Source organism: Salmo salar, chromosome ssa15 (assembly GCF_905237065.1).
Source record: "Salmo salar chromosome ssa15, Ssal_v3.1, whole genome shotgun sequence".
NCBI lineage: Eukaryota > Metazoa > Chordata > Actinopteri > Salmoniformes > Salmonidae > Salmo > Salmo salar.
Window position 1 is genome coordinate 66584162 of NC_059456.1, and position 25411 is coordinate 66609572.

At 41.2% G+C, this 25411-nt stretch overlaps 2 protein-coding genes across 3 annotated transcripts in view; both read right to left on the reverse strand.

The window, feature by feature from the left end:
- Positions 1–1629: 1629 nt before the first annotated feature.
- On the reverse strand, positions 1630–12765 carry LOC106571950 (glycerol-3-phosphate dehydrogenase [NAD(+)], cytoplasmic). 2 transcript variants are annotated; one of them, XM_014145550.2, is made up of 8 exons: positions 12629–12765; positions 9481–9658; positions 7282–7422; positions 4789–4927; positions 3962–4074; positions 3375–3611; positions 2860–2966; positions 1630–2637 (listed from the first exon to the last, which is right to left on the reverse strand). In XM_014145550.2, exons 1-8 carry the CDS (start codon positions 12670–12672, stop codon positions 2541–2543), a joined length of 1056 nt encoding a protein of 351 aa, XP_014001025.1. In that variant the 5' UTR covers positions 12673–12765; the 3' UTR covers positions 1630–2540. The 2 variants fall into 2 exon arrangements, with proteins under 2 accessions (XP_014001025.1, XP_014001026.1); XM_014145551.2 differs by lacking the exon at positions 9481–9658 and having other exon boundaries at positions 12629–12746.
- A 2348-nt stretch (positions 12766–15113) lies between these two features.
- Positions 15114–25411, reverse strand: part of LOC106571949 (acid-sensing ion channel 1) — an 88319-nt gene continuing 78021 nt past the window's right edge. Inside the window, exons 3-11 of the mRNA XM_014145549.2 lie at positions 20327–20477; positions 20015–20142; positions 19628–19778; positions 19477–19533; positions 19223–19376; positions 18907–18998; positions 18704–18783; positions 18349–18447; positions 15114–16519 (exon numbers count right to left, since the gene is read on the reverse strand). Coding sequence (XP_014001024.1) covers positions 16424–16519; positions 18349–18447; positions 18704–18783; positions 18907–18998; positions 19223–19376; positions 19477–19533; positions 19628–19778; positions 20015–20142; positions 20327–20477 — 1008 coding nt within the window. The 3' untranslated portion in view covers positions 15114–16423. The remainder of the gene's footprint in view (positions 16520–18348; positions 18448–18703; positions 18784–18906; positions 18999–19222; positions 19377–19476; positions 19534–19627; positions 19779–20014; positions 20143–20326; positions 20478–25411) is intronic.

The window sequence follows — 25411 nt, forward strand, 5'->3', positions numbered from 1 at the left end:
GTCAAGTTTGGACACCTACTCATTCCAAGGTTTCTTTTCACTATTTTCTACATTGTACAATAATAGTGAAGACATCAAAACTAAGAAATAACATATGGAATCATGTAGTTAAGTGTTTAAACAAATCACAATATTTTATTTGAGATTCTTCAAATAGCCACCCTTTGCCTTGATGACAACTTCGACAGTGCATGTCAGAGCAAAAATCAAGCCATGAGGTCGAAGGAATTGTCCGTAGAACTCAGAAACAGACAGGATTGTGTCGAGGCACAGATCTGGGGAAGGGTACCAAAAAATGTCTGCAGCATTTGAAGGTCCCAAAGAACACAGTGGCATCCATAATTCTTAAATGGAAGAAGTTTGGAACCACCAAGAATCTTCCTAAAGCTGGCCGCCTGGCCAAACTGAGCAATCGGGGGAAGGGCCTTGGTCAGGGAGGTGACCAAGAACCTGATGGTGGAGATGGGAGAACCTTCCAGAAGGAAAACCATCTCTGCAACACTCCACTAATTAGGCCTTTATAGTAGAGTGGCCAGACAGAAGCCACGCATCAGTAAAAGTCACGTGACAGCCCGCTTGGAATTTGCTAAAAGGCACCTAAAGAACTCTTAGACCATGAGGAACAAGATTCTCTGGTCTGATGAAACCAAGATTGAACTCTGGCCTGAATGCCAAGCGTCACATCTGGAGGAAACCTGGCACCATCTCTACGGTGAAGCATGGTGGTGGCAGCATCGTACTGTGGGGATGTTTTTCAGCGGCAAGGACTGGGAGACTGGTCAGGATCGAGGGAAAGATGAACGAAGCAAAGTGCCGGCAAAGGTTCACCTTCCAACAAGACAACGGTCCTAAGCGCACAGCCAAGACAACGCAGGAGTGGCATCGGGACAAGTCTCTGAGCCCGGACTTATACCCGATCGAACATCTCTGGAGAGACCTGAAAATAGCTGTGCAGCGACGCTCCCCATCCAACCTGACAGAGCTTGAGAGGATCTGGAAAGAAGAATGGGAGAAACTCCCCAAATACAGGTGTGCCAAGCTTGTAGCGTCATACCCAAGAAGACTCAAGGATGTAATCACTGTCAAAAGTGCTTCAACAAAGTACTGAGTAAAGGGTCTGAATACTTACCTAAATGTAATCTTTAATTTTTTTTATTTTTAATAAATTAGCAAAAAAATATTTTTGCTTTGTCATTATGGGGTATTGTGTGTACATTGAGGTGGAAAAAGTAAAGGGTTCTGAATACTTTCTGAAGGCACTGTGCGTATGTATATATAAATATATATATATGATTCACAAAGAAAAAGCTTTGTATTACAATTGTCGTATATTTAAGTACAAAGATTTCATTCAAAAAAGATAGTTCCAGCTAGGTTGGAGCAAAGCCCACAGCCAGGAGCTAGCCAGTAACTGTAGACCCATTTTATTCACAGTGGCTTGGCTGTTAACCTAAAGAGTTTCCATTTTTCTTCGAATCTCCATTCCCTGGCTCTGACATGTGCTTGTCCATGTAAATAGCAACTATTTATTCTGACCACGAGCTACAGTGCTGAGATTCCAGTTGACATCACTGAAATAGAACTGCCCTCTAGAGCTGTGAACAAGCAGCCAAATGAAAAGGCCAGCCATTTGACGGCACTGGAATAAAACATTTATTTCAAAAGGCAAATCTTATTTTTAAAATACACCCTTTTCAAACATAAGCCACATGTTAGTGCAATTCAAAGGCAGCGTCATGGTTACGAATGGCTAAATGGAAGGACGATAAGAGGTAAAAGGTATTTGGTTTCACAAAGCACAACAGCCAAGACTTTTCAGCAATGTGGCATTGTAAGGCACTTGCATTTTTCTCTTACCCGTTGCTATGTAAATCTAGGGCTCGATTCAATCCGTATTACAGAAGTTGAGCACTATAGCTTGATTGAAATTTAAAGGTCATTTCCGATTGAGCGGACATACGCAGTGAACGCAGGAACATTGCCTTTAAATTCCAATCGTGCTATAGAGCTGAACATCCGCAACATGGATTGAATCGAGCAACTAGCCTAACGACCAATACAAGTCAAGAATCAAACGTCAAAGGATGCAGAGAAAAACAGAATTACACAAGCAAAAAAAGGACACAAATAGCCTAGCATCTGCCACAAAGCCTAACCACAATTAACATGAATAAGCCAAACGATAACGAAGTGAGGTATCACAATGGATGTGCCAACAACAGCTGAGGACGGAGAGTGGCGTTTGATTCGACGCCAACAAGTACATGCTGGGTGAGCATACTCCTGTAGAAAACAAGAACAGGAAACCACTTCTATAATATAGGAGGTACGTACAAATCCGAAAGACAGTACACAGTAGAATAGCTGCAGCATACACCACAAGTCCAATGCAAGCTAACCTTACTTCAACGTTGTCCGTTGGAGTCTGATTGCTGCATCGGAGCTGTGGACTGTGCGTATTCTCCCATCTATTTTCTAACAGGTACAAAGTGAAAGTGGTGTTGATCCTGCTTCTCCAGTCACTTGGCCAGTCTGCTAGCCTACATGTGCTCCGGGTGGTTTTGCAAACACTTGATAAACTCTGCGACTGGATGACCCTGGTAGCAAATCTGGTACACAGCGTTGAACAGTGGGAACCTGGGACAAGAGAGGGGGGGGGGAGTTGTCACAGTCATTATCCTTGGCCTTTAAGAATAACTCCATTGTTTTAACTATTTCAGATGTATCCTTTTTATTTGCATATAACCGAGGTGATTCACTCGACAGAGCCAGAGGTTATTTGTAAGGGAATCACCACATGCAAAGTAACATCAGTTTCTTCATGGGTGAAAGAGCTGTTTGATGTCTGTGCCAACTTACTTGTCAAGCATATTTTTGCTCTTTAGGATGACATGGACTTCAGCTGCTGTTGCTGGTCCCTGGAGCTTTTGTCCATTCAGCATCTCTTTCTCCAGCTCTTCAATTGACTGAGCAGAATAAAAACATGGCTGTTGAAGTCAAGGCCACTCTCACCCCAAAATTACATTTGAACTAAAATTCACTCTCTGGCCCCCTTTTTATTTTCAAAGCTTATCATTAAAGGGATAGTGCGATATTTTTGGCAATTATGCACTTTATCAGATGAAATAATGGATACCATTTCAGTTCTCTGCGTTGGCTAACGGAACTACCTCCAACTTCCTTGATACTGGATGCAGAGACATACAAACGTTATCCATGAGGTCATCTGACAAAAAAAACTTTTAAAAAAATCAATTTAAAGCTCTCATCTTCTGTATTTTCCCCGTTCCAATCTTAAAGGCTATAATTCAAACCATTTTTCATTTTTACGTCGCCCTGTCTTTATCTAAAAGCCAATTAAGTCACCGTCTCACCTTCCCCGTCTTGGCAAAGGCTTCGGCCACTTTACGGTTGCGGCCGCCATAGCAGGTCGTGATGAGGTCGGCCACGCCACAACTCTCCAGGAAGGTTGCCGAGGAGACGGGTCCTGCGGTGCAGAAGATGCGTGCGAAGGCGATCATCTCCATCAGCCCCAGTCGGATCACAGCGGCCTTGGTGTTGTCCCCGAAGCCCAGGCCGTCACAGAAGCCCGCCCCCACCGCCACAATGTTCTGACAGCCACAGAGAGGAGGGCAGGGTTTAACGGCTTCAACACATAAGGACAGCCCTTTTTCTTACAAGCACACTTTCTCCAGTCTGCCCTTCATCTAAGAAGTCGATGAAGGGAAAGTAGAAAGTATACAATTGGAAATGAGGAGTGTTGAGATTCAGACGTCGAGACAACATGACTAGACATTAAGCAAGGCGAGGCCAGGGAGAATCTATAAGGCTGCGTTAACACAGGTAGCCCAATTATTGGCAAAAGAGCTGTTCTGTTTGGTCAAAAGACCAATTAGTGGAAAAGGAATCAGAATTGGGCCGCCTATGTAAACACAGCCTTAATGGTTGAGTGCTCGCTCACCTTCAGTGCTCCACAGATTTCAACCACATCGGACTCCTCCACTACAGTGACCCGGAAGTTACTGGTCTGCATGAGTTCCTTCAGCAAAGCCCCATGTTCTTTATCCTTACATCCTTGGGAGAGGGAGAATTGGAGAGAGAAATAGTTAACCCTTTTCAATCCTAACATATATTTATCTTTCAAATATTTAATGAAAAACTCTAGCACTTACCATATGACATAACGAGGAAAACTCAAGGTACAGGCCCTAATTAAAGGCCTAATTACCAGGCTCTCGTTACTGGCTAGGGCACAGGGTTTTCATGGTAAGGTCACATGCAAAAAAAAAAGCACTAATGGTCCTCAAAGTTGGCTATTACACCACTTTTTATCATTACCACATGTCAGAGGCATGAAACGAGCGAATGGACTTGAAAACGGGTGGTATAGCCTACACTCTAAAATGTGATGTGGTTCAACGAGAACACTGACATTATGAAAAGGCAGAGTCACACGCGAACTGCAGTAGACAGATAAATTCTGGCCTAATGGCAATTGGAAAACGTCATTATACTTTTGGGTTTTTTATGTAACGGAGGTCTCTTTCCATTCACCACTGTTTGGAGGTTGGAAATATGTTGAGAGTGAATACCTTTACTAAATGTCTCCACACATATTGACAAAATAGAATGAAATGAATGCCTTACTGAACATTTGGTTTGGATAAATGTATACAGTGCAAACTGAAAAGTAAGGGGAAGAAAAAAAATAAAAAATGCTGGACAGCACACCATTCAGAAGTATGTAAGACAATGATAACTCAAGCCCATTACAATGTGGAATCTAACCGATAGTGGTCTCACAGAACTTCTCATCGGCGACCTCGTTGGCGATGTTGGCCCCCATCAACACACTCATGGCGATGCCCAACTTCTCCTGGATCACATCAGAGATGAGCTTCAGTCCGTCAGGACCCTCATCCACACCCTGGAGTCGAATACGTAGCACGAGTACACAGTACACACAGTAAAGCAATTCAAAAGACGTACAGCGGGGTCTGAAATTATTGACACCGTTGATAATGATGAGCAACAATGACTGTATAAAATAAATAATTCAAAATACTGAGCTATATTGTATGCTGAAAAAAAATGGAATTTAAACGATTTTATACTGATACAATTGCTCAGAGAAAGAGATTTTGTTAAACAAGTATTTTTTGTTGTTGATCATTACCAATAACAGAGGTGAGCATACATTGACCCTTTGTAACTTTCTCACTCATCATTATTCACAATTCATTCAGGATTATCCATAATCATGGTAGGATCCATAATAATGTAGAAGTGTTTAGAAACATATTCTATTCTTATTTATAATAGAAGTGACTCCAAATGACAAATTATTTACCATTCATTTATATTGGGCACAAAATAATCTGAAACAAAACCAAAACGAACTGCAAATACATTTAACAAGTTTGTACGTGCTAGGAATATGGGACAAAATACTAAACTTGACTACTTTATTTAATAAGAATCTTTAGGGGTGTCAATCATTTTGACCCCTACCTTTGAGGGGGGAAAAAAGTATTACTTGTTAAACCAAATCTCTTTCTCTGTGAAATTGTATTAGTATAAAATATAATTTCCTAATTATTTTGGGCAGACAATATAGCTCAGTATTTGAATTTATTGCTCGTCTTTATCAGGGCCAAGGTTGTCAATAATTTCAGACCCCACAATATATTACAGTGGAGCTATGACCTACATCACAATATACAGTGTCTTCAGAATGTATTCATACCCCTTGACGCATTCCATATTTTGTTGTATTACAGACTGAATTCAAAATGTGTTCTACACACTATACCCCATAATGCCAAAGTGAAAACATGTTTTTCGAAATGTTGGCAAATTTATTGAAAATGAAATCTCATTTACTTAAGTATTCACACCCGAGTCAATACTTTGAAGAACATTTGGCAGCAATTACAGCTGTTGAGTATTTCTGGGTAAGTCTAAGAGCTTTCCACACCTGGATTGTGCAACATTTGCCAAGTATTATTTTCAAAATTCTTCAAGCTCTCTCAAATTGGTTGTTGATCATTGCTAGACAACCATTTTTAGGTCTTGCCGTAGATTAAGTAGATTTAAGTCAAAACTAACTCAGCCACTCAGGAACATTCACTGTCTTCTTGATAGATGTGGCCTAGTGTTTAAGGTTATTGTCCTGCTGAATGGCAAATTCATTTCCGAGTGTCTGATGGAAAACAGACTGAACCAGGTTTTCCTCTAGGATTTTGCCTTTGCTTAGCTCCATTCCGTTTCTTTTTTATCCTGAAAAAGTCCTTAGTCTTTAAAGATTAAAAGCATATCCATAACATGATGCAGCCACCACCAATATGGAGAGTGGTACTCAGTAATGTGTTGAATTGGATTTGACCCAACACACCTTATTCAGGACAAAAAGTAAATTGCTTTTGCCACATTTTTTGCAGTATTACTTTAGTGCCTTGTTACAAACAGGATGCATGTTTTGGAATCTTTGTATTCTGTACAATTAGGTTAGTATTGTGGAGTAACTACAATGTTGTGGAGCCATCCTCAGTTCTACCACAGCCATTCAACTCTGTTTTAAAGTCACCATTGGACTCAGTGAAACCCCTGAGCGGTTACTTTCCTCTCCAGCAGAGTTAGGAAGGATGCCTGTATCTTTGTAGTGACTGGGTGTAATGATACACCACCCAACGTGTAATTCATAACTTCACCATGCTCAACGTCTGCTTAATATTAGATATTTTTTTGACCCAGCTACCAATAGGTCCCCTTCTTTTACAAGGCATTGGAAAACCTCTGTGGTCTTTGTGGTTGAATCGGTGTTTGGAATTCTGTGTTTGCGGGACCTTCCAGATATGTGTGTGTGCGGGGTACAAAGATGACGTAGTCATTCAAAAAGCAACACTATTATTGCAACTTATGTGATTTGTTAAGCACATTTTTACTCCAGAACATAATTCCACTTTGACATTATGGGGTATTGTGTGTAGACCAGTGACCCCCCCCCCCCAAAAAAAAATCTCAATTTTATACACATTAAATTCAGGCTGTAACACAAGGTGGAAAAAGTCAAGGGGTGTGAATACATTCTGAAGGTAATGCATGCCATTTAGCAGACACCTTTAACCAAAGCGACTTAGTGTCATGCGTGCATACATTTTAATGTATTATTGTTACTTTAACATATTGTTGGTCCCGGGAATCAAAACTCTATGATGCCATGCTCTACCAACTGGGCTACTGTTATAGGTCTGCTGAAGAGAGCATGGGTATTAGCCAAACCTTGATGAGTGACATCCCTAGTGCATTAATCTTTATCTTCCCCTTCATGGTGTCACACACTCTGCCAATGAACTGGTGGGGGATCACAAACACTAGGATGTCTGCTTCCTTGGCAGCATCCACCAGCTCAGGAACTGCCAACTGGGGAAGAAACAGGAGAGGATAGTTAGAGGCACTGGTCTTGGTCTGCTGGTTTCATGTAGTCCTTGCACATTGTAAATATAAAAGAAAGAGCCTGCACACTCATAAGCTCCATCATGCACCTTTATTCACAAACAACATTTCGATCCTGCAAGGATCTTTGTTAGGTTGTACATTGTCAAATTAATGTGTTATTGATTCTAAATAGTGGGTGCCACGGTCCAAAAAGCTACAGTACATCAAAGGTATAAAAAAAAAACGGTTATTTTATAATTGTGTAACATAATGTAGTGATTGCTTGGTCTGTGCTAAATCAGTTAAGACAGCATGACTCATTCTGCCAAATCTGTTGACTGCAAGCCAGGGGTTCAAATCAAATCAAAACCTTGTCACATGCGCCAAATACAACAAGTGTAGACCTTACCGTGAAATGCTTACTTACAAGCCCTTAACCAACAGTGCAGTTCAAGAGTTAAGATAATATATACACCAAATAAACTAAAGTAATTTTTTTTAAATAAAAAGTAACAAAATAACAATAACAAGGCTATATACAGGGGGTATCGATACCGAGTCAATGTGCGGGGGTACAGGTTAGTCAAGGTCATTTGTACACATAGGTAGGGGTGTAGTGACTATGCATAGATAAACAGCGAGCAGCAGCGTACAGAACAAATGGAGGGGGGGAGGGGGTGTCAATGTAAATAGTCCGGTGGCCATTTGATTTATTGTTCAGCAGTCTTGGAGGTAGAAGCTATTAAGGATCCTTTTGGTCCTAGACTTGGCGCTCCGGTACCATGCGGCAGCAGAGAACAGTCTATGACTTGGGTGACACGAGTTTCTGACCAATTTTTGGGCTTGCCTCTGACATCGCCTATTATATTGGTCCTGGATGTCAGGAAGCTTGGCCCCAGTGATGTACTGGGTCGTACGCACTACCCTCTGTAGAGCCTTACGGTCAGATGCCAAGCAGTTGCCATACCAGGCGGTTGATGCAACCGGTCAGGATGCTCTCGATGGTGCAGCTGTAGACCTTTGAGGATCTGGGGACCCATGCCAAATCTTTTCAGTCTCCTGAGGGGGAAAAGGTGATGTCGTACCCTCTTCACAACTGTTTGTGTGTTTGGACCATGATAATTTGTTAGTGATGTGGACACCAAGGAACTTGAAACTCTCGACCCGCTCCACTACAACCCAGTCGATGTGAATGGGGGCATGTTCGGCCCGCCTTTTCCTGTAGTCCACGATCAGCTCCTTTCTTTTGCTCACATTGAGGTAGAGGTTGTTGTCCTGGCACCACACTGCCAGGTCTCTGACCTCCTCCCTATAGGCTGTCTCATTGTTGTCGGAGATCATGTCACTGTTGTCGTCAGCAAACTTAATGATGGTGTTGGAGTCATGTCTGGCCACGCAGTCGTGGGTGAACAGGGAGTACAGGAGGGAACTAAGTACACACCCGAGGGGCCCCAGTGTTGAGGATCAGCGTGGCAGACGTGCTGTCGCCTACCCTTACCACCTGGGGGTGGCCCGTAAGGAAGTCCAGGATCCAGTTGCAGAGGGAGGTGTTTGGTCCCAGGGTTCTTAGCTTAGTGATGAGCTTTGAGGGCACTATGGTGTTGAACCCTGAGCTGTAGTCATTAAACAGCATTCTCAGTTTCATTCTAATCCTTGGAGAACTCCTCTCTGGAAATTGCTATGGGGTGTACTGTGGATTGTAGTGAGAGCTGCAAGGACAGCTGCAACACATAACTGAGCCAGGGCTGAACCTTTACACATATAGTCCAGCAGAAGGCAGCTGACACCATTCCCCACAGCAGTTTATTACTCAGCCGGTTTAGGACCTCCTAGTTGTGACAGAACAAACTGTCACATAGCATTAGGCAAAGATGTGATGAGGGTAACAATTAACCAGGCATGAAGGGTATTGGTTGAGGGGTAGGTCAATTTCCATTATGTGAATAATGGATTATAGAATTTGTATATATATATATATATTTTTTTTTCTTCACATTTCTGAGCAGGATTACAACACATAGCAGCATGCGATGTGCTCCTCACCACATTGGGGGGTAGCTTGTGTCCAGGCAGGTACTTGACGTTCTCATGGTCAGTGTTGATGATCTCTGTCAGTTTGCGACCGTCCACCATCTCCTCAAACACCCACATGGTCACAGTGTTGTCAAACTTGGAGTTGTGAGCAACATTGGCGCCTACTATTTTGGCAATGGCAGAGCCCCTGTGTAGTAGAGAAATTGCAATGTAAATTATTATATTTGCTCTGTGGTTTTCTACAAGAACAATTGCACCCTAGACTGAAGAATGCAAGTGCCAAAAATACTTGACAGAAAGGAGCCCAAACAACTTAATCTTATTGCAAATGTACAACTTGCCAGATTGACCCTTAATTATCCTATTAATTAGGCAAATGGTAGTTGCTCTATTTTATGGTTAAGGGTAATTGGATTGATGGTCACCCAGCTAAAGTTTGTTTGCATGCAATGGCCAATTATGGCTAACATTACATAATGCAACAACACTATTCATCTCATAACTGGATTAATACCTGTGGTGATACATGAAAGATTACAAATGTTGCAAACTCCACCTGAAACTGTGCATGTCATTTCAAGCCAAAAGCAGCTTCACTTTTAAAATTGGCATGGCAATTTTGGATTAATGATAATCCACCTGGTAATGAGACATCGCACAGCAACAGTTTTTATTTATTTGTTTAGATTTTTTTATTTTTTATTAATTGCATTTATATAAATATATATTTAAAAAAGTTAAGGTGGGGAATACAGAGTTGGAGACTGATGGATTCATGAACAACAGGGCTGGACTAACTCATTTGGGGCACTAGGGTCGAATATAATTATTTCCAGCCCCCCCCCCAAAATCTATATTTTTTGGGAAAACGGCTAACTTCCTGCATTTCAACACATTTTGTCATGAGGCTGAGAGAAAATGTTGCAGTTTTAAAGAAAATGTCCTTCTAGTCTGATAAATCAGGCTGTAATACACAATTAACTGGTATATACAGTCTGAAACTAATGCCTGCAAACTAGTGTAAATGTTTCTTATAATTCAGAAGGTGGAATACAATATGTAAACTTACTCTACCGGTTGTCTGTGCGGTTTGTTCGTCAGCTGCTCGAAATTTCAGACAAAATATCAACAGGAAAGTATTAATTACCTGACTTTTTAGAGAGAAGGTAGGTATGGCTTGGTTCGGCACAGAGGTCAAATTTGTTTCATATTGGATAGTCGGTTCTCTCTCGTCAATTGCATTCACCAAGCATGCCATGACAATGAACATTGGATATTCTGAATCAGGGGAGGATGGAGAACAATCAACCTTTTCTTGTGTGGATTTTTTATTCAGTTTTCAATCTTTAAAATAGTTTTATAATAATTCACACGAAAAAAGGTGCTGATTGTTCTCCATCCTCCCCTGAATCAGAATATAACATTTTCATTGTCATGGCATGTTTGGTTCAATAGCTATTTACGAGAGAAAACCAGAATACCCAATATAAAAATAAAAATTAAAAAAATTGTTTGTTTTTTCTCCTCTCGGTTGCTTGCAGATTTATTTATGCTTTTTTGGGAAGTACATATCGGCCTTAGCTGGAGTAAATGAAGATAATTGCTCAATAGCAGGTAGCCAGTAACCGAAAGGTTGCTAGATCGAATCCCCGAGCTGACAAGGTAAAAATCTGTTGTTCTGCCCCTGAACAAGGCAGTTAATCCACTGTTCCTAGGCCGTCATTGTAAATAAGAATTAGTTATTAACTGACTTGCCTAGTTAAAAAGGTTAAATAAAACAATTTGGTGAGTAAGGAACATATTTTGGCATAAAGCTTGCATAGGTGTCTAATGGGAGTTTGAGTCACAGCTTCCTGAGCATTAAAGATTAGACCCATCATATTCATTGTCAACCTCTAACATGCTAACTAAACCAGCCGCATTGTGTGCACAAGTGTTGCAAAATAAAATGTACACATGCATGTTATTAAATCATGTCATCCACCCTGCTCGCGCACGTCAACAGCTGTCTGCATAGCCAGGTGCTAAAATAGAACTTGGACACCGCAGTCCCACCTCTCCCATCGACTCATTGATTTTTACAAGCATACTAACCCACGTGGGTAATTGAAAGATGAACGAGGTCCGCACTCCAGTCGGTGAGCATATACCGCTAATGTCTAGCAACCCAAAGGTTGAATATTTGAATCTCATTATGGATAACTTCAGCATTTTCACTAATTAACTACTACTTTTGAGATACTTTGCAACTACTTAGCATGTTAGCAAACCCTTCCCCGAACCTTAACCCTTTAACTACTTAGCTAGCCCTAACCCCTAGCCTAGCTAACATTAGCCACCTAGCTGGCCTAGCTAAAGTTAACCACAACAAAATTGGAATTTGTGTAATGTACACAAATGTGTTATTTATTTTATTGAGGGATTCATACGGAGACCAAGATCTCATTTACAGATGAGCCTTGAATTACATAAAGACAGAAAATACACACATCAATATAAATTCAAAATGCAAGCAGAAAGAACATGGTCATAAAAAAAAACATTCATCAGTAATAAGGCCCTCAATTATGAAGAAAGAAAAGTGTTTACACACAAAATGCATTGTGATAAATCAAGTACAAACAAAAAGTGGACTTTTCCATGTGCCTGTCACGAATTTTGAATAAATCGTGTGTCTATTTCACAATAAGTTGTGATGGTGCGTTGTGCGTTCTGACTTCAGTGCAGCTCAGTGTAAACAAGCTTAATGGTAGGGTCTGTATTTTCTGGCAAGTAACACAACAACCCAATGTTTATCTCCAGTTCCAGGACAAATTACCTAGCAACAGAAAGCTAGATACAATGCCCATGAACGTCTCATGTGTTTCGACCGGTCGTCAAATTAATATAGTTGGCTTTGGTATTTTAACCTGTGTGTCATGAACGCATCTGGTGACAATTAACCAAAATTAAACATGCAGAACCAGTTTGGCCAAACCGTAACGCACAGATGGTCAGGGGCGCCCTGCACTATCGATGATCCATTCTAGCTAAAGTTATCGCTCGAGCGACCTGTTTGAAAATGCGGCTAGAATTAGCCGGTCAGTCAAGCCAAGCTATGTTAGCTAGCTGCAGTACACCCACACACAAAGCCTTCGATATAGATACATTTTCTTACCAATTGCCAGAGCCAATAATGCAGACTTTCTTGGGAGTTGCCATTGAAAAGACCCTTGCCGACGAACAAAACTGTCATGTGAACTGTAAATACAGGCAGCGTAGAGGGCTTGGCAGATCTAGCTCTTATTTCATTGGTTAGTCTAAGGTAGATACAGTCCCGCCCACTATTTTCAGCCCAGTACTATCACTGAGGGCATTCGATTATCTGGTCCGTTTTACCCCGGTGAAAGGAGATTACACCGGGTGAAAAGTAATTGCATTCGTTTTGTAACCGGGCTGCCTACTAGGCGTGAGCCATGGCGAAGTCGTCTCAAAACAAAAGTGACATAGCTTAAGCGCTTAAACACGTTGATTAATGATGAGCAGGATTCTATGTTTTTCATGCAAAAGGATTTGCTGATGATAAATATGCTTTAATTCGAACATATATTTTATGGAAAAGAGATGTTATGTTTCTGAACGATGCTCCCTTGTTGACAACATGACCGAGCGGCGCAGAATACTGTTCGATTTGAGAACGGCACTTCCCTCACAGTTCACGTCACGGGCCATAGACCGGTGCTCCACGGTTCAGCTTAATCGAACTCTGTCAGTCGTTGTCGAGTAGGCTGAAAAGTTACCTAACCTAGCTGAAAAGTAACTTGGCCAACGGATCCATGTGGGACAATTTTAATTGATGAAATTTAAGAGTCACACTTCATGATTTCTTTTTCTCATGAAGTAAACACATCACCATCTGGAAAAAACACAACTGTGATGGACATAGGCTCTTCATTATTCTTACTGAGAAACTATTAAATCAACGCTGAGACTTGCATCATAACCTTGGATGACCTTGGATATATATACACCTTGAATAAAAATCTGCCTTTGTTAAACCGAATAGTTTAGCAGGGCTGGCATACTCAACATTCCACTGATCTCAATTCAAATGATTTCATATATGCAACTCAGCAGATGTAAAAGGAGAGGGCTAAATATTTACTTTGTTACACCTTTCCCTCAGGCAGGGATGTATCTCTCCTTCAATTACATTTTTACTACCCTGCCCATTTGTATTTTAACCATCTTTAACTATCCTCCCAAAACTGTGACTAATCTCAATGGGTTTGGTGTGCCTCGTGCAGAAGTCGTGCATGCAGCATTAATCTCCTCTGCTGTCCTCAGATGGGTATGGGTGTTGTTCATTGTGTCAATTGTACATTTCACAGACCATAATCTCATAACCAACACTAACTGGCAGAAGGAGGGAGTCTTGTGTGAGACACTATTGAAATGTTGTAACAAAAGGGGACCTTGTTGGGGGGGAGGAACTGGTCACAAGGGAAGGCAGACATTCCAATAGAATAATATATTCAGCAGTTTAGATTCTACAATATGGTCAAATAGAGGAAGTTTTCAGTTGTTTTTTACACAGAAAGTGCCTATTCAGACATGGTTTACATAGACCCTGGTTGTAAACTTCCTTTACCCCATGTTGTGAACATATATTTTGGTATGGTAATTCCTTTTATTAAGATTAAGTTCTGGGAAGTATCGTACATGCTTTTCTGTTTCTTTGTAGTACAGGAAAGGTACAGCTGGCATGGATATGAAACAGTTGTAAGGAGTTTGGGCCATCATAAAAAATAATAAAGACTGTCTTCGATCTTGCCAAAAATGAAGCCAGATTCCGCTGAATTGAAATGTCGTTATACTTTATTGTTGCATTTGAGATAAATAAAACATTTGAAAACATGTAAACTGGTAAGCATAGTATTAATAGAAAAACAAAGGTAAGATCACATACACATACTGTAGCTACATTAATTACATCAACAACAATAGGCAAGACTCTGTAATCACGATCAGAACATTATCCATATTCCTTACTTGCGGCATTTTATTTACATTCAATTTACATGTTGATGATACTGTTGTGCTTGAGAATAACACCACACAGCTACACACTATCATATAACTCCCCTTTTCCTATGAGAAAGACATCTAGCGTGGTTATATGAGGCATGAGTGATAAGAGATTGGCTTCATCATTTGTAGGTGTTCCTAACTACCTCCAATGGTTCATACTAAAATATATTGTAGTAACAGTGGTCCAGTTGTTTAACATTGGGGAATCAAGCAATATTACCATTGTCGAAGAGCTGGTTTGACATCTGTCATCATAGTTCTAGCTAGTCTATTCATTTAGCTCTAAAACTATTAAACAAGGAAAGCACCATTTGGACTTTTATTTCTTAGAAAATGGTGAACAATCTTTTCAATTTAAAAATGTATTGGTTTTTACACTATAATACATTCTGAAAATGTAACTTCATTGAATTGTGTCAACTTGACCAATTGGACAGAGGGAGTAAATTAGAAAACGGGCCAATTTCATGACTGCTATTCATCAACTTGAGAAAGTGTATTACTTTTGAAGTATCACACACACGTACATTCAAAACACAAACAGACAGACTCAAATAAAGCATGCATCCCCCCGTCCCCCGTCCCCCACCCACACACACACAACCATACACATAAACAGACAACAGATGTAACATGGACAAACATGCCAATATACTGCTTACAGAAAACACACGGTTTATGTTGACATACATGCAACCCAGTGGTGAGCCTGAAGATCTCATCACACATTCAACCAATATCTACAAGTCGATCAGAGGACATTTCCCACCATCACACACCCAAAGCCAAAATCCCTTAGTCCTGGTTTCTATATCTACATGTAGCCCGAGTAAAATTACATTCTCAGAAGATACAAGAACCATTGTATTTTGTACTGAACAAAAATATAATGCAACATGTAAAGTGTTGGTCCCATGTTTCATGAGCTGAAATAAAAAATCACAGTAATGTTCCATATGCACAAAAAGCGTACTTCTCTCAAATTTTGTGCACAATTTGTTTACATTCTTTTTAGTGAGCATTTCTTATTTGCCAATATAATCCATCCACCTGACAGGTGTGGCATATCAAGAAGCAGATTAAACAAGCATGGTTATTACAGAGGTGTACCTTGTGCTGCGGACAATAAAAGGCCACTAAAATGTGCAGTTTTGTCACATAACACAATGCCACAGATGTCTCAAGTTTTGAGGGAGCATGCAATTGGCATGCTAATTGCAGGAAAGTCCACCAGAGCTGTTGCGAGAGAATTGAATGTTCATTTCTCAACCATAAGCTGCCTCCAACGTTGTTTAAGAGAATTTGTCAGTACGACCAACTGGCCTCACAACCACAGACAACGTGCAACCACGCCAGCCCAGGACCTTCACATACGGCTTCTTCACCTGCAGGATGATCTGACACCAGCCACCCAGACAGCTGATGAAACTGAGGAGTATTTCTGTATTCTGATTGGCTGGGTCTTGCTCCCAAGTTGGTGGTCTATGCCCTCCCATGCCCACCCATGGCTGCTCCCCTGCCCAGTCATGTGAAATTTGTAGATTAGGGCCTAATAAATTTATTTCAATTGACTGATTTCCTTATATGAACTGTAACTCAGTAAAATCGTTGAAATTGTTGCATGTTTAGTTTATATTTTTGCTCAGTATACATGGGATGAAATAGCCAGTTTCATGACGTTGTGGGCTGCAGTAATTATCATCAAGCAAGCTACACGTGGCTATCACTAATCTTGCACCAGTGGAGATCTAAGTGCTATTGAAGTGTTACGCATTACCCATCATCAAGATTCTGTACAAATAAGCTTTATACTCTGACATCTGTCTACTTTTGAATGAAACTGAAATGCTCCACTTCCTTACTACCTTGTGTTCTAATTGGCTCAGCAGGTGAAGTCCTCTGAGTTGCTCCGCTCTGTGTGATAAGGTAGCATATTGGCAGAGTATGGAGGAGGTGGATGAGAATTGTCACGGAGAGACTGGGTTGGATAATGTGAAATGGATAGTTGGTGACAAAAAAAGAGTGGGAGTATGAGCCAATAACAAAACAAAAAGACAAGTTAAACTTAAAGGGTAGGAAGCATGAGTTTTTACTCACCAATGTAACAACACAGTGTGATCAAAGACTTATTGTAAACTGGGTGGTTCAAGCCCTGAATGCTGATTGTCTGACAGCTGTGGTATATCAGACCGTATACCACAGGTATGACAAAACATTTATTTTTACTGCTCTAATTATGTAGGTAACCAGTTTATAATAGCAATTAGGCACCTCGGTGGTTGTGATATTTGGCCAATATACCACGGCTAAGGGCTGTGTCCAGGCACTCCGCGTTGCGTCGTGATTAAGAACAGCCCTTAGCCGTGGTATATTGGCCATATACCACACCTCCTCGGGTCTTATTGCTTAAGTAACTTAGTTGTAGTCACGATCTGGTTACCTATAAGTACAAACATAGTTATATATTTGGGTTATTACATGTTTATAAACTCATTTACTGATATCTTCTAAACTACCCACAATGCACTATTTCTCAAACTGGCTATCATTAGCCATTAGCCATGCTAGCATGTAATTACATTCCAGACCAAGTGTTGATGGTGGTGAGCTACAATCCACCAATCAGAAGGAAGTGTGATGTAAACAATGAACAGATTGTGCGGCCATGCTGCATCATGATGCTCTCCATGGACTTTGTGACTGTGTTATGGTGCCTTCTTGCTGTGGGCTCAAAAAGAAAGAGAAAATCATACCTGCTTGCTCTAATTGTGTAGTACAGCATCTGTTCTCCTTTTTGTTTTGTCAACTTTTTGGCATGTTCTCTGGCTACAGGAGTTTTGTAACTTTTTCCACCTTGGCTTGGTGCTAGCCCACTAGCTGACTGACATCTGGAATCTATCTATTTTGGATTTTTCTTACTATATAGCTATCGGATTTTCCTGACTCTTCCTCCCTGGTGAAGTGCCCACCTCCCCCTTGCTTTGGTAGCTAACTCAGCTTGTACTCTTTTAAAAGTGTTACTATCGGATGGGCCCCAGCCATGAATCTGTAAGTCTCTGCTCTTTCTTTGCTTTTGATCTGCGGTTATAGTTGTGATGTGTTTGTGGTGGTTGGCTAGGCTGGCTGGGCTAATAGCTAGTTGGCTTAATAGCTATCGTTACCTGGCTGGCTAAGATAACTTCATACTGTATAGCTAACATTATTTTGATTACTGGTTAGGCAGAGTTAAGGGACAACATAGTCATGCATTTAAAAGTGTATCCGTTTGTAGATATGCTTTAAACATTTTTAGAAAGCACCCTTTTAAATTACACACTAAGATTTTAAGATTCCGATTTTTCAAAAAATATAGATGAGACAACTTGATGGAAATTGATGGGGTGAAGACATGTTTCTCAAGCTGATACACAACACCACAACCTCCATTGATATCCATTTTAACTATACCGTTGCTCAGAAAAAAATATCAACTGAAGTTTTGGAGATAATACTTTTCTATATTTGGATCTTTGATTTGGTATTCCATTGTTCTGTTGCAAAGCAATTTACATTAGCCAATGAAATCTAAGGGATACATGTGGATCATTGGATTGGTTGTCTTGTATCCTGCTGTGTGCAAGGTTAAACTAGGAATATCCCCCCACACACATTCATGAACCTTACCAGGTACGTTCATTTAGAACACATTTTCTTTTACAAAAACAACCTGGCTTCATGCACATGAAATTCTTAATTTAGATGTTTAGACATGAAGCAATATGGCTGCCTTCTTCTGAGAGCTACAAATGCTTAGTGAAAGTTACTGACGTGACATTTCACATCGTCCAGGCTCAGAACAGCTCCCTGGTCGTTGTTGCTGTGCTTGTGTTTCTTCTCTGAGCTTCGACAGAGCTTGTACTTTATCACCTGTAAGGAAACATAGATACCCCATATGAAGGTCAGTGATGCTCTCGATTTGAGACAAAGGCTGGTAAGAGAAAAGGTGGACATTTTTAGAGTCATTCCTGTGTGCGTGCCTCTCTCTTTGAGAGTTATGTGTAGCAACCATAAATGTTTCATTCTGCTTTTCTAAGAGCTTACAATAATGAGTCAGGCAGAAAGCATAATGGACATGTGGTTGTTTTCTGTCACTGTAGAGTACTAGAAATAATTAAAAGATTACCTCATAGATGTAGTCAAACAACTCCAGAATAGTAAGGAGACTGGCTCCAATGAAAAGACCCATCTGACCACCAATATCACCTGGGAAGAACAGAGAAGGACAAGATTATCAAAGATAATAAACTTCTCCGAAAGATAACACATTTCCAACAAAGTGTCCTTTAAAAGAAAATCCATGTTTTTTTTCCATCATCATTGAAATACCTAAAAGTCCTGCTACTTCATAGGCTTTCTTCTGTTCGATCATCTCATAGTTTAGAGCCTCAAAGAAGATGTCCAGAACAAGGATATTGTCACTGTTACAGAAAGAGACCATATTCAACATCTAAACAGCAAACAGTTTACATATGAAGGTTCTGATAGAGAAAATCATTATTTTGTTGCTGTGTATTGGAAATGGAACTGGAGGGTAAAAGATGCAAGGGCCAAAGCCCAAAGCAAATGTATTTTCCATTTCTTGCCCGGGGTACTCCATAATCACTGTAAAGTTTTTATCTGGTGTTTGTAATACAAGACTCACGCTATGTATTGCTCTGACTTGTTGTATTTCTTGGCCAGATACTTGGCAGAGGCCTTGCTGGGGATCTTGACAAAGGACAGCTCTTTGCTGTATCTGGTCATGTTGCACGGTGTCTCACACACACAAAAATCATTGTCTCTCTCCACCAGGAAGTCTGGGGGCAAAGAGAAAGGCCGCAGCATTGTGATAGTGATATAGGGACCAAAATAGAGCTGCTATGGTCTAAGAAACAACAGTCTGGATCTATTCCTTACCGAGAGCTGGATCAGCACACTCTTTGTACAGCTCAGGGGTGCAGTATGGGGCATCTCCTGCACACAGAGAGAAAATCAATCAATATAAGCTGAACTTGAAAAGGTAAAAAGTCCAGACTAGGTAAACGGCTGGATGTGAGGGTTCACCTACCAGGCATATGTACCATGCGACAGTTACAGTTCTCCACCAGGTAGCGCGTCTCACAGTCGATACGGCAGGCGGTGATGCTGTAGGACTCAAAGAATTCTGAGTCTATCCGTGTCACCTTACAGTCCCCCCAGGGTGGGGGCAAGTATATCAGCTAGAACACACACACACACACACACACACACACACACACACACACACACACACACACACACACACACACACACACACACACACACACACACACACACACACACACACATAAGCTACAACTACAATTGCATAGGTGTTCAGCACTACAACAGTTACACAGGTGGTGCTGACGGCATATTGTAAAATGATGACTTCTTTGTCGAAATAAAGTTTTACAAATAAGGGTAACGTCCCTACCCGTTGTTCCTGGCAGGAAACAAAGGTCTGGAACCCAGGTGCCACCCCGAAGCCCAGCTGGTCGATGAAGGAAGGCTCCTCCTGACTGTGGATCTGAACTTTGATCCCAGCCTCAAACGTGGTCTCATCTGTGGGGAGGGGAACAGAGGCAGGGGTCACTGCACCATCCATGCATGTTTTATTTAACTAATGAACCCACTGGCTCCAGCGAGCAGCTAGAGTAGTCTGTTTGATAGAGCAACACACGTGTGAGCTGTGTAATGAACTGGAATCAAACCACACACACACACACACACACACTTTTGACCTCACCCGTCTCTCCCCACACTGGGAGGTACTCATCCTGCTGAATGTCCAGCATGAGCTCCAGCCCGTTACCCATCCCTCCCTTGGTAGTTATGAGAGGGGTGCGGCCCTCACCCCCCGCGTTGAATGTGTAACACTTCCCATAGCGAGTGAACACCTGAGGAGAAAGATGAAAAATATGAAATATGAATAGATAGCAAGACCAGATGTCCTGGAACAATCCATCACACTAGCAGAGCCATAGTAGATGTAACTTGCCACTGGGGGTCAGTGTTAATCTACATTAGATACCACAGTGCCACGAGTGATGAGGGTATTCCTCTGGGTTTGGGGCTGATGGAGACTAAAGGGCCAGGGATTTAACATTCCCTCACAACCTCTTTGCTATAGCAGCTATAATAGGATGCTGTTGATACTATTTCTGAATATTTAAAACCTTTTCTGTCACCTGAAGTAGTTATTTTAGGAGATTTTAAACTGGATTGGTTTACCCCGGGCTCTGATAATTTGAAGAATATTTGTCTTTATTTTAACCTGACTCAACTAATCTCCAAACCTACATGGATTAATTTAAGAAACCTAGCTAACTCCTCGCTGATTGACCTAATTTTGACAAACAGCGCTCACAAGTACTTGTTGACTGGTGTCTTTGATAATGACATCAGTGATCACTGTCCCTTTGCATGGATTAGAGGTAACAAACAGAAAAACATTATGAAGATACATGTTTTTTGAAAATTCTCCCCAGGTGTTTTTTCATTATATGTATTCCTCTGAGCTTTCCTCTATCAGCTGCATGTCTGACCCTGAATTGGCTCTAGAACTTTTCTCATATATTTGTATATCTCTGGCAGGCAAACAGGTCCCCTTTGAACGCCTTAGAGTTAGAAATAGATCAAATGCTTGGTTCTCTATAGAACCTTCAGATCTGGGCCAAGCCTAGAAGAACTGTCTCGGTAGCTGATTGTGCATTGTTTCAGGCAATAGCGAAATAGATGTACATCCTCAATTAAGAACACTAAATCAAGCTACTTCCTGAGTTCTATCTCAGACTGTTGGTGATCCTTCTACATTTTGGAAAACAGTTAATGCACTGAAGCGTGGAAATTCCTCTCCTTCCCTGCCTAAGCACGTTGTATCAGACTCTGACATCATGCATGAGAAACATTTGATAAGTAATGCTTTTAATCAGGATTTTATCTCTGCAGGATTTACATTTTTATTTATTTTAATGGTGGTTTAATGGGGCGGCAGGTAGCCTAGTGGTTAGAGCGTTGGGCTAGTAACCGAAAGGTTGCTGGATTGAATCCCTGAGCTGACAAGGTAAAAATCTGTCATTCTGCCCCTGAACAAGGCAGTTAACCCACTGTTCCCCGGTAGGCCGTCATTGTAAATAAGAATTTGTTCTTAACTGACTTGCCTAGTTAAATTAAAAAATGTATTGACCCTGGTCAGTCAGTCGACTGCTCTCCCCTTGCAGGCTCGATGGAAGATCAGTGAATCTTTGTTTTCATTTCAACAACTTCCTACTTGTGATTATCTCTGGTGCTAATCCCAGGGTTTGGAAGGCGGACCATGTGCTCCCGCTCCACAAAGGTGGTGATCCTTCCGACCTAAATAATTATCTTCCTATCTCAAAATTGTCTTGCCTAGCAAAACTTTTCAAATCATTAATCACCTTTTAGCTTCGATCCTTCCTAGCAATGTCTTCTAAGTGTTCACCAGTCTTGTTTCAGGCAGGGTATATCCTCATCTCTGCTGCGCCCTTGGTGTTAAAGTTCATGGATAGGAGGAAGCACTATGCTGTCCTTTTTATTGACTTTTCGATACTGTTGATTCGAAGATTGTGTGCAATCGGTATGAACCATGTGCCATTGTTTTGAAATGACTCGATAGAATTTTCTGATGGTGTTAAGTCAGTTTTCCTTGATATTATGAAATGTGTCCCACAGGGATCAATTTTAGGTATTGTACTTAATACTGTCTATATTAACAATGTTGGTCTAGTTGCAATTCTTTTTAACATACACCTGTATGCAGATGACACTGTTGTGTGTGCTATTGGCCCCCACGGTTGACCAGATTCTTTTCGGAGCTTCAATCTGCCTTCATTTCTTTGCAGAAAGCCTTTGTTGAACTGAAATTGGTAGTTAATGCAGGTCAAACCAACTATATATTCTCCAAATCATGTAAAAATATATGATGTATAATTTATGCATATGTACACTGAACAAAATATAAACACAACATGCAACAATTTCAAAGATTTGACTGAGTTACAGTTCATATAAGGAAATCAGTCAATTGAAATAAATTCATTAGGCCCTAATGTATGGGTTTCACATGACGGGGAATACATATGCATCTGTTGGTGCGTGGATTAAAAAAAGTAGGTGCGTGGATTAGAAAACCAGTCAGTATCTGTTGTGACCACCATTTGCCTCATGCAGCGCGACACATCTCCTTCGCATAGAGTTGATCAGGCTGTTGACTGTGGCCTGTGGAATGTTGTCTCACTCCTCTTCAATAGCTGTGCGATGTTGATGGATATTGGCGGGAACTGGAACGGGCTGTCGTACAGGTCGATCCAGAGCATCCCAAACATGCTCAACAGGTGCCATGTCTGGTGAGTATGCAGGCCATGTAAGAACTGGGACATTTTCAGCTTCCAGGAATTGTGTACATATCCTTGCGACATGGGGCTGTGCAATATCGTTATTAAGGTATCTCTGTGCATTCAAATTACCATCGATAAAATGCAATTGTATTCATTGTTTGTAGCTCATGCCTGCCCATACCATAATCCCACCGCCACTATGGGGCAATCTGTTCACAATGTTGACATCAGCAAACCGCCTGCCCACACGACGCCATACACGCTGTCATCTGTCCGGTACAGTTGAAACCGGGATTCATCCGTGAAGAGCACACTTTTCCAGGGTGTCAGTGGCTATCGAAGGTGAGCATTTGTCCACTGCAGTCAGGTCAAGACTCTGGTGAGGATGACAAGCACGCAGATTAACTTCCCTGAGATGGTTTCTGACAGTTTGTGCAGAAATTCTTTGGTTGTGCAAACCCACAGTTTCATCAGCTGTCTGGTTGGCTTGTCTCAGACCATTCCGCAGGTGAAGAAGCCAGATGTGGAAGTCCTGGGCGGGCGTGGTTACACATGGTCTGCGGTTATAAGGCCAGTTGGACGTACTGCCAAATTCTCTAAAACAACATTGGAGGCGGCTTATGGTAGAGAAATTATAATTAAATTCTCTGGCAAGAGCTCTGGTGGACATTCCTGCAGTCAGCATGCCAATTGCACGCTCCCTCAAAACTTGAGACATCTGTGGCATTGTGTTGTGTGACAAAACTGCACATTTTAATGGCATTTTACTGTCCCAAGCACCTGTGTAATGATCATGTTGTTTAATCAGCTTCTTGATATGCCACCCTTGTCAGGTGGATGGATTATCTTGGTAAAGGAAAAATGCTCACTAATAGGGATGTAGACAAATTTGTGCACTAGACAAATTTGTGCACAACATTTGAGAGAGATAATATTTTTGTGTGTATGGAAAATTCCCGGGATCTTTCATTTCAGCTCATGAAACACAGGACCAACACTTTACATGTTGCGTTTATTTTTTGTTCAGTATACATTGGATGGTGCCTTTGTTGATCGTGTCCCCGCTTAGAAATATCGGGGTATCTGGATTGAAAAAAAGCCAGCACTGCATTCTGTATCAGAAAGTAGGCTGACCCTCTTTGATGTCTGGTAGATCGATGCGCTGAACGCTTTTTGTTTCTAAAACATTCCTTCAAAAACGCTGTACCTTACTTCATTGTTTACTTACAGACGTAAAAAAAGAAGAAAAAAAAAACGTACAAGATGTCAGACCTGGTCTCAGGGTTGGCTAACTCTGGATATCCCTTCGATCGCCACTGAGTTACGTAAATCTGCTTTGAGTTTTTTTTGCACCTTACTTGTGGAACGATCTCCAAGGCTCTCTAAAATAGAATGAACTGGGGGCCTCTTAGGGCAATTTCTTACTAAATAGTGTGTTTGTTTTCTATGATTTGTGTTTTGGTTGTCGTGTATTGATGTGAATATTGGTATGTATAGTGTGTATTTATGTGTATACAGGGCTCATCTGTGAAAGAGAACTTGGTCTCAGCATGACTCCCTGTTAAAAATAAAGGTTAAATAAAAAAATAAAAATAGACCTGCTGTTACCATGGAGACCAAACATGCCTGTGAAGAAGCTGCCTTCTGGTCAAGGGAACAAACAACACAGAAAGAATCACACAGAATGGTATGGTTGCTGTATGAACTCATCAGCTGTTATGATGGCTTAAGAAAGAAGCTGTCGCAGCATGTCAGAAGTCATGCTAGGCCCCCCAAGATGGAGGAGTGAAGCAATGCTATGAGAAACTCAATTGAGTAAAGAAAGAGCACATCTGGTGATGCAGGGCACAGAAAGGGCAGTAAGTGTTTCAAAGAACTACAAACATCAGCATGGCTGACACTGTGTTTAAATAGCTAACTATACAGTAACTTGAGGCGTGCGATTTGAGTCACAGCCTACTTATGAAGAAAGAGAGAGAGGGGACGGGAGAAACAAATGTGAGAGAGGGAACGAGGGAAAGAACGAGATAGAAAGAGAGGGAGAAGTTAAGCGAGGTAAAGAGAGAAAAGGAAGTAGAGAGAGCTCCATTCTCACTGTGCAAAGCTGGGAGCGGACCATTGCTCGGCGCTATGGTACAACAGGACACATCTGCGATTAGAGAGAGGGCTGACAAACACACACAATGATTGACGACTGAATTTGTGCCATGCTAAGGGCAATTAAATGGCTCAGCCTTGCCATCTTTCAACGCACACACACCAGCGGTGGTCGGGACTGTTTTAGATTAGGGAGGACAATTTTTGTCAAATAAAATCATGAGCACGGCCTTATTTCTATTACAGTATATTGGATGACTGTCATTCATATTCCATTCTCCCAGCTCAATGTAACATCAATAGGTTTAGGCTACTACACGATACTTGCCCTATACCCATCATGAGGTTGCTACAACCTAGCCTACAAATGAACGTTT

Excerpts from the sequence above, each read along its gene's own strand:
- LOC106571950 (XM_014145550.2), bottom strand. The coding sequence starts at position 12,672 with ATGGCAACTCCCAAGAAAGTCTGCATTATTGGCTCTGGCAATTG. Across the intron at positions 9,659-12,628 it reads ATTATTGGCTCTGGCAATTG|GGGCTCTGCCATTGCCAAAA; the intron begins GTAAGAAAATGT and ends TCTACTACACAG. Across the intron at positions 2,967-3,374 it reads CCTTTGCCAAGACGGGGAAG|TCAATTGAAGAGCTGGAGAA; the intron begins GTGAGACGGTGA and ends TATTCTGCTCAG.